The sequence below is a fragment of the Eleutherodactylus coqui genome, chromosome 4, assembly GCF_035609145.1.
Source record: "Eleutherodactylus coqui strain aEleCoq1 chromosome 4, aEleCoq1.hap1, whole genome shotgun sequence".
NCBI lineage: Eukaryota > Metazoa > Chordata > Amphibia > Anura > Eleutherodactylidae > Eleutherodactylus > Eleutherodactylus coqui.
The window spans coordinates 249,573,024-249,589,675 of NC_089840.1; the positions used below are offsets into that span (position 1 = coordinate 249,573,024).

A 16,652-nucleotide genomic window follows, 5' to 3' on the forward strand; every position below is an offset into this window, starting at 1 on the left:
TAACAGTGACATTCCACCAGTAGTAATTGTGCCCCCCACAGTGGCCCCCAGCAATGACAGTGCCCCCGAGACCCATATACTTCCCCCCTCCTCCTCGTGGAAGCTCCGTTGTTCCTCTGCCCGGCCCACCACTAGCAGCGCTGATCACAGGTGCACACTGCGACGTCAGTGTGTTGCCTCTTCCCCCTGCTCTTGCTGAACCTAAGAGGATATGTCAGGGGAGGGGGAGGCAGATTCCGTCTGCACATTGACGTCACAGCGCCGCTTGCAGCGCAGCGAGTGAATAACGGCAGGGAGAAACACAGCAGAGATCCTTCTGTGGGCATTAGCCCTTAACCGAGCACATAGTGACAGTGTTCACAGCTGCACCCAGTCTACAGCATGAATAGAACAGGCTGATACTTTGTATCTCTTTGATTTGTGTTTAGAAACACTTCACAGGATTACATATAACAAGTAACCAACTTCACCCCTGTGTGCAAAAGTCCATCCTACTCCGAAGACCTGGAGGTTGGAGCTGGAGACAGACAAGTGGAATGTAGGCACACGTTTCCCATTGTGTTTCCTATTGTTTTCACAACGCACGCTGCACAATGTATTTTCCTGCCCCATTGAAAACAATGGGCGATGCGTTCTGGGGAATGCGAAAATATAGGACATGCCAGAATATTTTTCCTGCACTGCATCGCTCATGTTTATGACTCCATCTCTCCACCACCAGAGGAAGGTGGTGGTGGTGGTGGTGGTGGGGGGGGGGGGGGGGGGGGTTGTTTTTATTTTTTTGGATACTTTCTGTTTTGTATGTTTAGTTAGTTTTTATTGAAATTGTGTGATTATAAAATAAACAATATCACAAAGGTCTCGCAGGACCATATAAATGTATGAAAACGGTGACCTTACCATTTTCTTGTGTCATTTCAAAACATATTTTATAACATCCTACAAGGAGGTATTATCTTAGTTCCGGATGTTAACATAACTATATTAAACTTTAAGTAAGTTTAGTATTGTTAACTTAGAAGTAGAATTTATCAGAAAGCAGATGGAGAAAACAAGAGTGAGGAGAGAGTGGGGGAGGGATGGGGATAAAAAGTAATTAAAAAACACAAAATTATTTTTTATAAAGAAAATAACAGACACATATTAGAGGATGGAATTGGGAGGAACCCTGAGGTATCCCCACAAGGCCTGAAAATCAGTGGTGTTCTGAAACTCTAACCAATGGCACCATATTGCAATTAATTTCTCCAGGAAGTCTGAATCCTCAGACATTAACCCTTCCATTGTCATGATCTCATTTAATTCCTGGATCCATTCAAGGGTAATGGGTGTTTATGGGCTTTACAGGCCACGGGCATCTTGTGGGACAGTAGAAAAGCTTTGCTCCACTCTTTTGGTGTTATGGTTGTAACAAGCTAATTTTCCCATGCACTCATAGTACTTTCGATTATAGTTTTTATTTTTTTTTTTGGTAGTCAAAATGAACAAAAACTGAGTATGGCTTTGTTTTTATAGTGATTTTTTTTCTGTACAGTGTTCACTGTGTCAAATAAAAGCTGCATTTGTTTTACTGCTTGAACAGAGAAACAGAGCCCAAACACAGATGTGAATGGGGCCTTCTATGAACCACTAAATTTAGTTTATCGGGCTCATAGGACATGCTCCCTGCTTTAAAGGGTTCTCCAAGATAGAACATTGATGGCTCGTCCTTATATCGTATATACAATGAGATCAATACTTGAAAATATTTATTTAATCACAGCCTGAAGGTATTAAACACAGAAGATGTGATAGAAAATATTCTAAGGCACAAGATACTAAAATGACCGAGGAGATTAGTCAAGGCCACAATCAGCCGCATCTACACTGTTCTGAGAATACAGCTTGTAAAAGGCGAGGAGAACATCCGGCTCTGTATACGTCTCTTTGACAGCGGGGTCCTGCAGCATGAGCTTGTACCAGGCATTGATACGTGGCGTTTTCTCCAAAAACCTAGATAAAAAGGTAGAAAAATTATTTTCATATTTTGCCAGAAGTTTCAAATACAGACCTATGGGGGGGGGTTTCTGGGACTTAGGTCATCAAATGTTGATTAGCAGGGGTCTGATACTCAGGACCTCCACAAATCCACTGTTATCAGGCCTCAGGATAGGCCATCAGTAGTCAAGTCCTGGAAAACCCCTTTTAGCATTTACAAGTCTTAAGTTGTCACATTCTAAATTGTAGTACAACTGGGTGAGATATCCAATATGGCTTCCATCTTATGTCCTACAGGTTGTCAACCAGCTTTACCCAGAACAAACCCACTTAGTTATAACTATACATACCATATTTAATTATTTGGAGGGGCTGTCTCACGTTATATATCCATCCTGCGTAGTGAATAGAGATGAGCGAGCACGCTCGGTTAAGGCAGATACTTGAGCGAGCATCGCTCTTCTCGAGTAACTGAATACTCGTTCAAACGTATCCAGTTACTCAAGAAGAGCGATGCTCGTTCAAGTATCTGCCTTAGCCGAGCGTGCTCGCTCATCTCTAGTAGTGAACACTTCCAGCATTCTAGCCATTGCGGGGTTTTTAACAGAAGTGCTTCTGTACATAGAGACAGGAGGGTTGTCTGAGGATTTAAGGAAAGAAAAAAAAGGCCGCCAGCAGTTCCGGGTCTCCCCTGTAATGCACTGTTGACTGACTGCAGCAGCCAGTGTAGCAGCCTGTAGCATTAGTGTCTGCAGCAGCCAATGAGAGAGCTCAGCGATTGAGCACCGAGATCTGATTTGAAATATTTAGATTGGATTTTTTCCCAAAAAACAGTTCCCCCACGGTAGAAATAAACAAACAAGTTAATACTCACCTCTTCCAGATCCCCACAATCTCCTGGCGAAAGTTCCAGATCTTCCTTGTGAAATACTGTTTACTGGCTGCTGCAGCAGCCTGTGTATGGGATGTTACAGGCTGCTGCAGCCAATCACAGCGCTGGGCTTTGTGATTTAATATGTTTTATGTAAAAAAAATTGCCTAACATACAGTGGTTGACCCGTGGTGTATCTACCGAGGGTCAAAGCAGGTGCAGTTGCAACTGAAACCCCAAGTCGGAGGGGCCCAAAGACCCCATTCGCTACTGCTGCTGGCTGGACCTGAGTTGGAGCAGAGGTGAACACAGTTTGTGGGGGCACAATGACTCTGGGCTATTAAGGTTATTAGGCCTATAAATTTGAAGATACTAAATCACTAAACTTAGTTTTTCCCATGAGTTCTGTGTATGCCTTGACTATGAAGGAGTCATTGGCTAGGGCTCCCATATGGAGAGCAACTGTGGCTAGCGCCTCATTACAGGATCATCACCAGCTGGCGACAATACAGGAGGCATTGGCACCATAGTATAAGAGGCCAGTTTTCAGTTTATTAATGCATTTCCAAATGGAACAACAGGGAATGAACAGACGTGTCATGTTAAGCCGTTTGCTTTTTACCTTGGACAGTATTATTCTAGTAGACTAGCAACTCTAACTGGAAGTAACTGCACTGTAATCACTATCACTGTGTAGTACTTGTATCTGACCATAATTTGGTCACTGCGTTATTTAGAAGTGCAGTACCATACATGGAGCTATGCTGCTGTATTTTAGCCCGCTGTGTTATAAAAGTTGTCTTATAGAAAAAACTATAGATATGCTGTTTGATGCCATTTTATTTATTTGGAGGGTGATGGGGGTTATACCAGCGGAAGGTCCTGGGTAGAGCACAGACAGCAGCCATGAAGCTGAACTTTTGCATCAAGGCCCATGAACCCTGTGTATTACCATTGTGCCTTGAGCCCGGCAGAAGAAATCTCATCAGTCTTTACTGACTATGTGCACCTCCACTGTTGAGGTTCCACAGGAGAATTCTGTAGAACTATGGTGGGTCGGACCAATTGTGATTGATAGAGAACCACTCACTAGATCATAAAGTAATGCTACAAAAGTTGAACTACAAGTAGAAAATTATTATGAGATGTATATACAATTAGTCTTACTCACTCCAGAACATCAAAAACATTGACCCGCTCAAACCAGGGCCACATCATGTAATCTACCATGGACACGGATTGTCCACCAAAGTAAGGGGTGTTCTTCTTGGTCAAGTCCTGTAGATAAAAAGATGAATTACAAACTTCTTCCAATAGCGGGAAGTTACATGAGAAGGGGCTTATAACTGCTGGACCTTCTTGTCCTAGACTGGAGAAGGAAGGGGAATATGATGTGAACCAGCAGATGGGGACCGGTCTCACACAGTGTCCACTGGTCTCTGATACAATCTATGCCTCCACAATACAGCATGTTTCAAAAATCTGTCTGCAAGTGAAAATATGGAGCAGAGTAGAAACCATAAAGTTCCATGAGTCGTTGCATTCCTGATCCATTTGTGTGCAGAAGTCCAAAAAAAGTAATTTCACTGTATAAAATGCATACAAATGTAAGAGTGAATGGTAAAGTCTGGCCCATGGTAGGCCATGGGTACCATGGGCAGATGGACAACAGAGGGCCCCTGTGCACATAAATACTGTCTCTTGCTCTATAAGGGTGCATTTACACGACCATATATCGGCTGGGTTTTCACGCCCAGCCGATATACGGCGTCTCTCTCTGCAGGGGGAGGAGGATGGAAGAGCCGGGAGCAGTGCTCTGAGCTCCCGCCTCCTCCCCCCCCCCGCACTATTTTCAATTAGGAGAGGCGGGACAGGGGCAGAGCTAATTCCAGAATCTTAGCCCCACCCCCGTTCCGCCTCCTCTCATTGCAAATAGTGCAGAGGGGTGGAGAGGAGGCGGGAGCTCAGTGCACTGCTCCCGGCTCTTCCATCCTCCTCCCCCTACAGAGAGAGACGCCGTATATCGGCCGGGCGTGAAAACCCAGCCGATATACGGTCGTCTGAATGCATCCTAAGAGTGAGAACAGATGGGTTGGATTTATCACAGGAATTTCTTTGCAGCAAGTCCAACAAAACCCACAGAGGTAAGCCTCCACCAAGATTTGATTTGCCCCTTCAGATAATGCAAGAGGCACCAGACAAAGATGGTTTTTGAAAACTGCAATTTGGAATTTTGACTTTTCCATTGAAGTCAGTGATGAAAAGATGCATCAGATATTGACATGCTGTGGATTTAACCCCTTAGTGACGGAGCTTTTTTGCTTTTTTCCATTTTCGTTTTTTCCTCCTCCCTTTTAAAAAATTGTAGCTCCTTTATTTATCCATCGACGTGGCTGTATGAGGGCTTGTTTTTTGCGGGAGGAGTTGTATTTTTCAGTGGCACTATTTATTGTACCATATAATTTACTGAAAACTTAAAAAAAAATTCTAAGTGGAGAGAAATGGAAAAAAAACGACATTCCACCATCTTTCGGTGCGTCCTGTTTCTACGGCGCACAAACTGCAACAAAAACGAACCAATAACTTAATTCTACGGGTCAGTACGATTACTGCGATTTCAAACTTTTTGCTATAGTACTTGCATTTTTTTTTAAGATATTTAATTTTTTTACATTATTTTCTGTGTCCATTTTCTGCACACAATAACTTTTTAATTTTTTGGCGACATAGTTGTGTGAGGGCTCATTTTGTGCGGTATGTTCTGACTAGAGATGAGCGAGCATACTCGCTAAGGGCAATTACTCGATCGAGCATTGCCCTTAGCGAGTACCTGCCCGCTCGGAAGAAAAGATTCGGCTGCCGGGCGCGGGCAGGGAGAGTGGGGAGATTCCCCTCTCTCCCCCCCGCTCATGGCTGCAACTCACCTGTCACCTGCACCGGCAGCCGAACCTTTGCTCCTGAGCGGGGAGATACTCGCTAAGGACAATGCTCGCTCGAGCAATTGTCCTTAGCAAGTATGCTCGCTCATCTCTAGTCCTGACGTTTCCGTTCTGTTTTCGCATACAGTTGACTTTTTGATCGCCTTTTATTACATCTTTTCTCAGAGATAGGGTGCTTTTTCACAGGCAGTGATACCCCCGGCTGCCATGACACCTGCACAGCTCCCCCAATCTCACTGCGGGGGGAAGCCGTACGGGACTCCCGAACATCACTCGGGGGATTTAAAGGTTTAATAGCCGCAATCGGCCAAACGGCGGATTGCGGCTATTGCCTGCGGGTGTCAGCTGTAATAACAGCTGATGCCCGCGCTGTATAGAGGGAGATAGCGGCGCTAACTCCCTCCATACACGTCCTGCAACAACAGAACGTAGAAAGTCTATACGGCCGTCACTAAGGGGTTAAAGAGGTATTCTGGTGGTGGCCCAATTTTTTTCAGTTTTCAACCATCCCCTGGATGTGTGAAAACTGATAGGAACAGTCAGGGTTTGACCGCTGGGACCTCCACCAATCACAAGAATGGGAGACCCATGTCCCCCAATATTTCAAAATTCACCATTTATTCTCTCATTTCTGTAGTGTAGTGGGGAAAGGGCTGCTGGTCGCACATATGTAGTAATGGCTCCATTCTTCTCAATGGCACTGACATATAGCTGAGCGTTATGCTCGGCTATTTTCATCTGCCCCATTGAAATAAATAGAGCCGTGGCCGCACATGCAATGTCTCAAAAATGGCCACATATGGTATGAGATGAAGGAAAAGAAACAAGCAGAGTAACCTTAAAGCAGCCCTAACAGTGTGCCAGAGGATCAACAGATTGGCAGGGTTCCAGAGCAGTGGATTCCTGCCGATCAACGGTGATCTATCCCGAGGATAAGTCATCAATAGTGATAGCATGTTCGCATGGCGGAATTTCATTTAAAAAAAAAAAGCATAAATATCTGCAGCTTTTTGGCGCCAAATTGCCATAGCATTGAGCAAAATCCATGCCTTGTATTCCTATGCAGAAAATAGTGTTTCTGCATCAAGAAGTGACATGTCCTTTCTTGATACGGAAACACGATTTTGTGCACTGGAATTCCGCAAGTGGATTTTGCCCATTTTTTAGGGCAAATTCCACTTGCAGAGCGAAGCAAAAAGCCACGGATTTTGAGGCGAATTCTGCTGTGTGAACATACCCTCAACATCCCTTAACACCCCTTTAAGCCTCTATACAGCGCTGCAGAATGTATTGGGGTTATATAAGCAGGAAACTGGTTACCAGGGATTTTTTGTTTATTTGTGTATTTTACCTACGATAAAATTGTAGAATTTGCCGCAGTGTAAAGTGCAGTTTAGCGATTCACCAGGAACTTTCTAGACCGCGGCTTACATGTCAAATACAGTTCTTACCTCTTCAAGTTTTTTCAATTTCTCAAAAAACTGTTCCTTTACTTCAGTTGTATTCTGATTGTCCTTTTTGGCAAAAAAAATCTTGTATAGTGTGGAGATAACCTGAAGTCAGAAATACAGAACTGCGTTACTTGTCTTGTCCAGCATTTCTGTACAATTTAACAGAAAAATGAAATGTTCCTCCAGGATAATAAAATGTGATTGTTCTCAGCAAGAGAAACCAAGTAATCTTGTAGATTGGATATCTTTTAATGGCTAACAAAAATACATGATGTTACAGGAAGCTTTCCAACTCTTCTTGAGGCATTAAGCCTAAATAGGCTTCAAAGCTCACTATAACATCATGTATTTTTGTTAGCCATTAAAAGGTCTCATCTACAAGATTACTTAGTTTCTCTTACTGAGAACATTCATATTTTGCTCCACTGGCTAACACCGTACCAAACCTTTTTGCTTTTAGCCAGGATAATAAGATATGTAATTCTTTGCATATAGAAGGAGGAGGGTTCTTGATTAAAAAAAAAAGTGGACGAATAAGGTCCTTCCTTATGCCAGTTTTGTATGGCTATCACAGCCATAATATGCAGGCACCACATGTTAAGTCTGGGGAGCATTAGAATCGGTGGAGAAGAGAGGACTACTGTAAGTGTTACTGATCTATCTTAGCATATTATAATAGCTGAAACCCGGGAAGTAGACAGCCACAGAAGGTATAACGGAAATGGGAACCTCCCTTTAACTATAGGCGGCCTATCCTCAAGATAGATTATCAATAATTGATCAGCAGGGGTCAGCCACTCAGAGCCCCCAACAATGAACTGTTCTCCGAGCAGCTGTCAGTGAGTCTACACAGAGCTCCACACATTGTAGTGGCCTGGGCTGTAAATGCAGAATTCAGTGGGAACAGTGCCTGCATTACCAACCAATGTGTACAAAGCCACCTGCTCCATACACACACCAACACTTGGGAACAGCTGATCATTGGGGATCCTGAGTAACAGACTCCCACTGTTCAATTATTGATGACCTGTCTTGAAAGCAGGTCCTCAGTAGTTAGGAGATGGGCAACCCCTTTAATTTAACAAATCCCAGCTAGACCCATGCAGTTAGTACAGCACAAATAAGGCTGAGCTTAAACACCTCACACAAACTTTGCACAGGTGTGCCTTCTTTTCGCAGAAAGCAGCCATGTTGTTCCAGCCTTGTACAACCCCTTTAGGGTACGTTCCCACAAGGTGGAAATGCTGTGGAATTTTGTAGCATTACCGCATCCAAAAATAAAATAAAATTTAATAAAAAAGTCAAAAACCACAACAAAAATACGGATTTTGACTCTGTTTTGGATGTGCAAATGCTGCAGAATTTGCCGCTGCGGAAAATTCACAGCATTTCTGTCCCATGTAAAAGTACCGTTAATGTTCTCCAACAAAACTAGCCAAATCTGTTACCGTAGAGAAATGTTCCAGAAGCATCTTCTCTTCCGCTTTTTCATAGGGATCTGCCGGGGTCAGCTTATTCCCAGGATAGGCTTCATCCAGGTAATCACAGATGATTGGAGAGTCATGGATTATTTTACCATCAGGGGTTTCTAGAGAAGGCACCAATCCCAGAGGACTCTTCTCGAAAAACCAGTCTGGCTTGCTCTTTAGATTAATGTTAACGACTTCATGTCTGGGCAGAGAAAGAACCAATAAAAACCAGTTAGTAAAAAATATATATATATAAATATGAATGTATTCACTTCAAAAGATGAGAGGCAGCTACACTGAAGTCACACTATAAGAATGAAGGGGCACAACTTAAATCCCCCTGGCCCTAGTGCGGTCTGTAAATGCACCCCCGTTACAACTACTACAAGTCATTAAGACTACTGGTTACCACAATGGGACCTTTTGCACCCACTCAGGCACAATGGCCTGGGATTTACTACATCCCCTATTGTTACACCCCTATAAGAACACAAGACATCTCTACCTACATTTCCTAAACATTCATCATTTAGTAGAATCTCAAAGACAGATCAGGTTTTATTTCTATAAAGTTCATGCAATTTTGAAGGACACATGTATCTCCATAGCTTCCGAAATGGTATAAAATTATCTACTTTATTCCTTTGGCAGCCAAGACAAGCAGTGGCCTTTGGGCATAGGGGCAGAATCTCATGCTGTAGAGTCGAATTAGACCTTCCGGTACCGGTCCTGGGGCTGGGCTGCCTGAAACAATATAATAGTCATTCAGTATAGAGGGAACAGTAAGATAGATCAGAGATATAGTGTGCAGTAGATGAAAATTGGTCTTGCTGTGGACAATATGAAAGAAAAAAAAATATGGGAAAAATGTATACATACAACTGAAAAACCAGTAGTTTTCCTCCAAAATAATAATTTCCCCACCACACGTGATTGTTCTCCAAGGACTAACTTACACATTGTCTTTTTTTGCAAGATGGCAGTAAGGTGTAAAGGCCCATTTACAAGCAACGATTATCGCTCAAAATCCATTGTTTTAGCGATAATCATTGTATGTAAATGCTCACATCTTTCACTTTTCAGCTGAACAATGATTTTTAGGTGAGCATAAAATCCATTGTTCAGCCGGAGAGAAGAAGATATCACAGACTGCACGCTGTGTTTGCTGTCCATGGTTAGAGGATTACTTGCTGATCAATGGGTTCTCACCACTGAGACCCCCACTGATCCTGAGCACTGGAGTCCCATATACCCCCCATCCTATCCCATTTACTGCACCCTCTGCAGTGAGGAGAATGAATGGTCGCACAAGCACACTGCTGTTCAATTCATTTTCAATGGGATTGCCTAAGTGCTCTGCCAGCACTATATTCAATGGGATGAGAAGAAAGGGACACAGCACCCTAGTTCTCAGGATCAGTGGGGATCTCAAGGGGCGAGACCCCCACAGATCAGCAGGTTATCCCCTATATTGTGGAGAGGATATAAGATGTAATTCTGCTACAAGCCCTTTAAAGGAAACACTAAAGATCACTTAGAGATGTTGTAGGGTTTGGGTTTCTATGGCACACAAGCAGTGGCTTGCAAGCTATGCAGCATGACATCAGCAAGTCACAGGAATCTTCCTTATGCTCATTTAAGCCTTTCCACAGCTTATAGGAAACACTGCTTATCACAAAACTGAACAGAAAACTCTTCAACCTAAAAATGCAGTAATAAATCTCAACACGTTCTCTTGTCTATTATAGCAATAAACCAAGGTATGTTCCTGGTTGTCATTGACATGAGAAAAGAAGTTTAATTACTCAAAACATAGCAGAGCTGACTCATTTAACTCTGAGGTGTCTTCATGTATAGGTTGTGAAGACTCACTGGTGTAGACTCTGTCAGCTACAAGGTCTGGCTACAGTGTCTGGCTTGGCTTTCAATTCCCAGTCATTGTTACAAGGCTTGTATAAAGAGTCTAACATTGACTTGCAGGAATGCTGCCTTCAAATAGGTGGTGCTGCAGAGGTATTAGGTATTATTGTATCTTGACCCCACCGGAAGGTAGGGGTGTGACAGGGCTTAGATAGAGGGAAGGCCCTGTCACACCCCTACCTCCAGATTGGCTGTCAGTCAGTGTGCTGTGCCGTCCCCTTCAGTCTATTAACCAGGCCACGGTTCCGTCGATGTCGGGTACTGCGGCTTCGTTGGGGGCTGCTGCTGCGGCAGACTTCTGTGAGGCCTGCCATTACAGCGCAGGAGGAGCGGGGAGCCACAGCGGTGGGGAGCTAAGCCGCGGACATTGCAGCGCTGGACCAGAGAGTGCAGGCGGGGGCACCTGAGGCACCAGAACACAGCGCCGGAGTGGGGAGCAAAGACCGGAGGTGGTGAGACACCGCAACAGAGTGCTGGAGCGGGGTGTGGAGGCACCGCAACAGAGCGCTGGAGCGGAGGCGATGAGGCACTGCAACACAGGGCCGCAGCAGGGGGGAGCTGAGCCACGGCTGTAACTACAGCGCTGGAGCATGGAGCGCAGGTGGGAAGAGGTGAGCAGCGCAAACCACAGCGGTGGACAGGGAAGCAGAGCTGGGAGAGATGAGCCAACGCAATAAGTGCAGCACGGGAACAGGGGAGTGCAATGCCACCCCTGTGACCTACCCCTGCTGTCAGTGTTCCCTGCTTTCGGCACCTTGGCTCTGACTGTCTTCCCTGCCGCTGAACTAGCCAATCGGAAGCTAGGGGCTTGACAGTGGGCGTAAACCCCAGCAAAGCCAGGTCAGTTCCTAGCTTCTGGTGGCCTCAAGATACAATAATACTGAGGTATTGTTCCATCTCCCTTATTTGCAGCTACAAATCTGGCATGAAAAACTATTAAAAAGGGTAAACTGCAGCACAGAAAGTTGTGTTAGGCTCAGTTCCCATCTACTTTAGGGCTTCAGCAGAGAAACAAAATTAAAAACGAAAAAATGTATGTTTCCACCCCCCCCTCCCCCATTGAAAGCAGGCTGTGCTATTTGTTGCGTTTAAAAAAAACGGAAACCTAACGAACAGAAACTTACTCTTTGCTTCCCATTGTTTTAAATCCCCAGCAAAATCAATGGGGGAAAAGACTGATCTCCTCCTCCACCATCATTTTAATTTCATTTCTGCTTCCAAAATAGAGCAGAGAAACAGAATCACGGCTGAAGCCCTGACAAATGTGAACTGAACTTAACATGTCAAGTTAAACTTTGCTACATCTGTATGCGAGCGTTGCATGCAGACACATTCAACATTATAGAAAGTATCCACTTCTATGTAACAAAATGCAGATAATAGTATCAATTTACATGAAAATTATGCCACCCGCCCCCAAATTCGACTTTGTATTGCAGCCATGTGAAATATATGAACGTGTATTTACTATCCCATTCACCTAGTGGAAGATGAAAGCTCAGATGCCCAACACATTCCTTTACAATCTGACACTTACCCTTGACCAAACTCCTCTGTGATCGGCTCATTGCTGCAGACAGCCTGTCACTGGAGATCCCTGTACACATATATCACATATTGTATATGAAGTACAAAAGCAACCAGCCTAGTTCTGCATATATTGTATACGTGGCCTGATATACCAGAGTGTAGCCTGTATACGAGAAAGCAGCCCTCCCTGCGCAGTACATGTATACCACACCCTTCCCTACTAGTGATCAACGCCTTTTACTCCCCACTTCTACACGAGCCAACCTAAACAACCAATCACCGTGCATCAGCCAACTCAAATAACCAATCACCGGGAATGAGTAAATCCAAACAACCAATCAGGTTGCGAATGGTGTGGATTTGGGGAGTAATATAGATATATGCAACCATTTATGCGCCACATTCTGTAGATCGCCTTTTTGTTATCTATTGATTGTACAGCAAACGCTTTGATCCCATTGGCTTCATTTCTTTGAGACTCGGCCAACGTACCAATAACACAATGATCACACTGTTCGGTCACGGTAGACTGTTGTGTGCCTTCTGTCACCAGTAATATTAGCCTATGGAAAGTGTATGAAGTCACATCTACAGGCACAATATCCAACAATGTTGCACTGTGTTCAGTGTGATGGATATGTAGCATTTCTTATGGTGGCATTCTCTGCCAGACGCCTAGCTTCCCCCATGTACAGATTTAGTAAAAGTTTTAATTTGACCCTTTGCTCAGTAGGTGACTGGAAAACGTAGCTAAATTTGATGAAACTGAGTATTTAAAGGGAACCCGTCACCTCCCGCATAAGATATGGTGCTGTTAGGCGATATGGACCCAGATCTAAGACTCACAATACCGCGCTGTCACCGACTGAAGTCCACACTGCACGAAAATCTGACTTTCCGACTGCTGTGCACACGCTGTCCCATAGACTTCTCTGCCAGGCACTGGGCACATTCTGCCCGTGTGTTACAAGGCTGCAGGCAGTCCGAGGAAAGAAGTTTGCACAAGCAGCACCCAAGTGCAAGCTGTTCAACAGTTAGTGCATCAGATGCCTAGGCCCACAGTTACGAATAATGTAGGTTATGCCAGCGGAAAAGTGATTTGGGTTAAATTACTAAAACCCATGAATCTTAAGTTAGGTGCATATCTGACTAAGAATCTGATTATAGCCGACTAGTGTCTTAAAGAATGTATTATGTGATTTTCTTCAGACCTGGGGTTTGTAAACAAACTCTTTATGTTTGACTCGTGGACCAGAAATCGTACACATTCTAGTCAATGGTGTGAAAACCACCAAATTGTTACCGCATTTTTTTTTATAAAACGCACTTTTCTTCCCTCCAAAGCGGAGGGAAAAAAGTCGCTGTGTCAGAGCGAATGTGCCCAAATTCATCTAAATCTACATTTTTTTCACACGACTGCACGTTAAACTCGCAATCGCACTAACAAATGTGCAATTAGTTGACCATTTTTCTCTCCTGCCCCCTGCCGCCCATACGCACCGCTGATTGGTGGTGAGCACCGGTGGGAACTGCTGATGCTCCCTGCCTCCACCAAAAGCCTTCTTCTCTCTGCTGAACGGCTGCTGTGACAGTTTATCAGACTCTGCTGGTCCGTCGCCCAGCACTAACCCTGTGCGAGTTCAAAATATTTTTTCCCGTTCTAATGGGAGTGGGTCTTTAGTCCAGCAAGTCAAACCTAAGATAGAATTACTGATATTGGAGAGTGTTGGGTCCTAGCTGTTTTACCAGGTTAGTCCACTAGATGGAGACACTAGCACAGGTCTCCGTTTCAGTGTTGCTGTACTAGAAGTAACTTGGATAGTTGGAATGAATGTTTGAACTAGGGATAAAGGATCAAGCACAACTTCTGCAGCAGTCATTTGGCTTCCTGAAGCTACACATGAATACAGCAGTGATGGGGAACCACCTTGGTGCAACAATCTCTATACCAAGGGGCAAAGTCAGCAAACCTGTCGGAGGGCAAAGAGATGTAGTCGTACAGGTACAAAGATGAAGCCATATGTTTTTGTGAAACCAGCCATAGGCCAATCCCACACTTCTGTTTGCCAATAATTCTGTTTTTATTAAAGGGAGTTCTCACCAGGTTCTTCTGACCACCTAATAGCAAATGTGATGGAGCCAGCCAGGACTGGCCTTTCTCAAGGACACTGTAGAAGCTATATGGCCTGATTGTGATATGTACCGGATGCTTTTGCCAAGGAGCACTTGCACCATGTCATTTTCATCAGCCCCATTGAAATGACTGGAGCAACACCTTGCATGCGAGGCCAGTGCACCCTTTACGCCACTCAGAGCAGTAACTGGAAGTGGGGCAAACAAACCCCCCATTCTTAGCATTAGTGGGTGTTATGGGAATAAATCATTCCAGAAGATTTCACTGGTTTGCCCCAGATTAGTTATAATGAGAAGCTTCATGCATGAATATATGTATTTGGACTCAGGGGTATACCCCTTGATCCCCCATGCCCTTCTGGTTTATTGTAAAGTAGTACAATACAGTTATACTCAATATGACGCACCAAATACATGCATACCCCTCCCAACATCATAACACCTCATGATTGGCGTAGTAACACTGATGATTAACATATGTTTACGCCCCAGGTGTATGTTGCTATGTGAACACATAATTTCTAGGAAACGCAACTAGAATAAACTATCAATTAGAGATGAGCGAGCACCAAAATGCTCGGGTGCTCGTTACTCGGGACGAACTTTTTGCGATGCTCGAGGGTTCGTTTCGAGTAACGAACCCCATTGAAGTCAATGGGCGACCCGAGCATTTTTGTATTTCGCCGATGCTCGCTAAGGTTTCCATTTGTGAAAATCTGGGCAATTCAAGAAAGTGATGGGAACAACACAGCAACGGATAGGGCAGGCGAGGGGCTACATGTTGGGCTGCATCTCAAGTTCACAGGTCCCACTATTAAGCCACAATAGCGGCAAGAGTGCCCCCCCCCCCTCCCAAAAACTTTTACTTCTGAAAAGCCCTCATTAGCATGGCATACCTTAGCTAAGCACCACACTACCTCCAACAAAGCACAATCACTGCCTGCATGACACTCCACTGCCACTTCTCCTGGGTTACATGCTGCCCAACCCCCCCCCCCCTCCCCCCCCTCCCCCCCACAGCGCACACCAAAGTGTCCCTGCGCAGCCTTCAGCTGCCCTCATGCCACACCACCCTCATGTCTATTTAGAAGTGCGTCTGCCATGAGGAGGAACCGCAGGCACACACTGCAGGGGTTGGCACGGCTAGGCAGCGACCCTCTTTAAAAGGGGCGGGGCGATAGCCCACAATGCTGTACAGAAGCAATGAGAAATAGAATCCTGTGCCACCACCATCAGGAGCTGCACACGTGGGCATAGCAATGGGGAACCTATGTGCCACACACTATTCATTCTGTCAAGGTGTCTCTGCATGCCCCAGTCAGACCGGGCTTTTTAATTCATAGACACAGGCATGTCCAACTCCCTATTGTGAAGTCCCTGTCGACCGACAGCATGGGTGGCTCCCTGGAACCCACCGGCGATACACAAAAATATCCCATTGCATTGCCCAACACAGCTGAGGTAGTAATGTCGTGCTTAATGCAGGTGGGCTTCGGCCCACACTGCATGCCCCAGTCTGACTGGGGTTCTTTACAAGTGGAAACGGATGCATTTATAATTCCCTGTGGACCCACAGCATGGGTGGGTGCCAGGAAGCCACCGGCGGTACATAGAAATATCCCATTGCATTGCCCAACACAGCTGAGGTAGTAATGTCGTGCTTAATGCAGGTGGGCTTCGGCCCACACTGCATGCCCCAGTCAGACTGGGGTTCTTTACAAGTGGAAACAGATGCATTTATAATTCCCTGTGGACCCACAGCATGGGTGGGTGCCAGGAAGCCACCGGCGGTACATAGAAATATCCCATTGCATTGCCCAACACAGCTGAGGTAGTAATGTCATGCTTAATGCAGGTGGGCTCCGGCCAACACTGCATGCCCCAGTCAGACTGGTAATATGTACCTTAACAGTAACCGCGTTGGCAGTAATGTGGTGGTGACTGCGGACCTAGTAGCGCGGTTTTATTTTGTTGGTTTTCGGAATGTGGCCAGGATTAAGTGGGCCGTGGCGGGGGATGTTTTGGAGGCACTACGTGTCCTCTCCACGTGTCCGTGGTTATATGCACCTTAACAGTAACAGCGTTGGTGGGAAATGGCCTCGCCGCCATCATGTCTTTGGGAAGCCTCTGTTTCCACACCCCAGAGACATACCATTAGCAGCGGTATAGGCAGAGCCCAGAATTAGTAACATTTCAGCCGTAGCACTAGCGACAGGCCCCACTAACATATCACTAGCAGCATTATAGGGGGAGCACAGTCTTAGTTCTATTTCAGTAATAGTAGCAGCCTACACAGGCCCCAGTAACAATTCCGAAGCAGCAGTATAGTAGGAGCGCAGTCTTCGTTCCATTTCAGTAATAG

At 45.1% G+C, this 16,652-nt stretch overlaps 1 protein-coding gene across 3 annotated transcripts; it reads right to left on the reverse strand.

The window, feature by feature from the left end:
• Positions 1 to 1,731: 1,731 nt before the first annotated feature.
• Positions 1,732 to 12,399, reverse strand: LOC136626191 (glutathione S-transferase omega-1-like). Of its 3 annotated transcripts, XM_066601022.1 has the most exons (7): positions 12,310 to 12,399; positions 12,165 to 12,224; positions 9,343 to 9,451; positions 8,687 to 8,909; positions 7,239 to 7,340; positions 4,020 to 4,126; positions 1,732 to 1,992 (listed from the first exon to the last, which is right to left on the reverse strand). In XM_066601022.1, exons 2-7 carry the CDS (start codon positions 12,193 to 12,195, stop codon positions 1,836 to 1,838), a joined length of 729 nt encoding a protein of 242 aa, XP_066457119.1. In that variant the 5' UTR covers positions 12,196 to 12,224; positions 12,310 to 12,399; the 3' UTR covers positions 1,732 to 1,835. The 3 variants fall into 3 exon arrangements, with proteins under 3 accessions (XP_066457119.1, XP_066457118.1, XP_066457120.1); XM_066601021.1 differs by lacking the exon at positions 12,310 to 12,399 and having other exon boundaries at positions 12,165 to 12,297; XM_066601023.1 differs by lacking the exons at positions 4,020 to 4,126; positions 12,310 to 12,399 and having other exon boundaries at positions 12,165 to 12,299.
• Positions 12,400 to 16,652: the final 4,253 nt, after the last annotated feature.

Coding starts and splice junctions, on each gene's coding strand:
- LOC136626191 (XM_066601021.1), bottom strand. CDS start 12,234: ATGTGTACAGGGATCTCCAGTGACAGGCTGTCTGCAGCAATGAGCCGA. Junction 8,910..9,342: donor TTGGCTGCCAAAGGAATAAA/GTAGATAATTTT, acceptor TTCTCTGCCCAG/ACATGAAGTCGTTAACATTA. Junction 1,993..4,019: donor AATGTTTTTGATGTTCTGGA/GTGAGTAAGACT, acceptor CTTTTTATCTAG/GTTTTTGGAGAAAACGCCAC.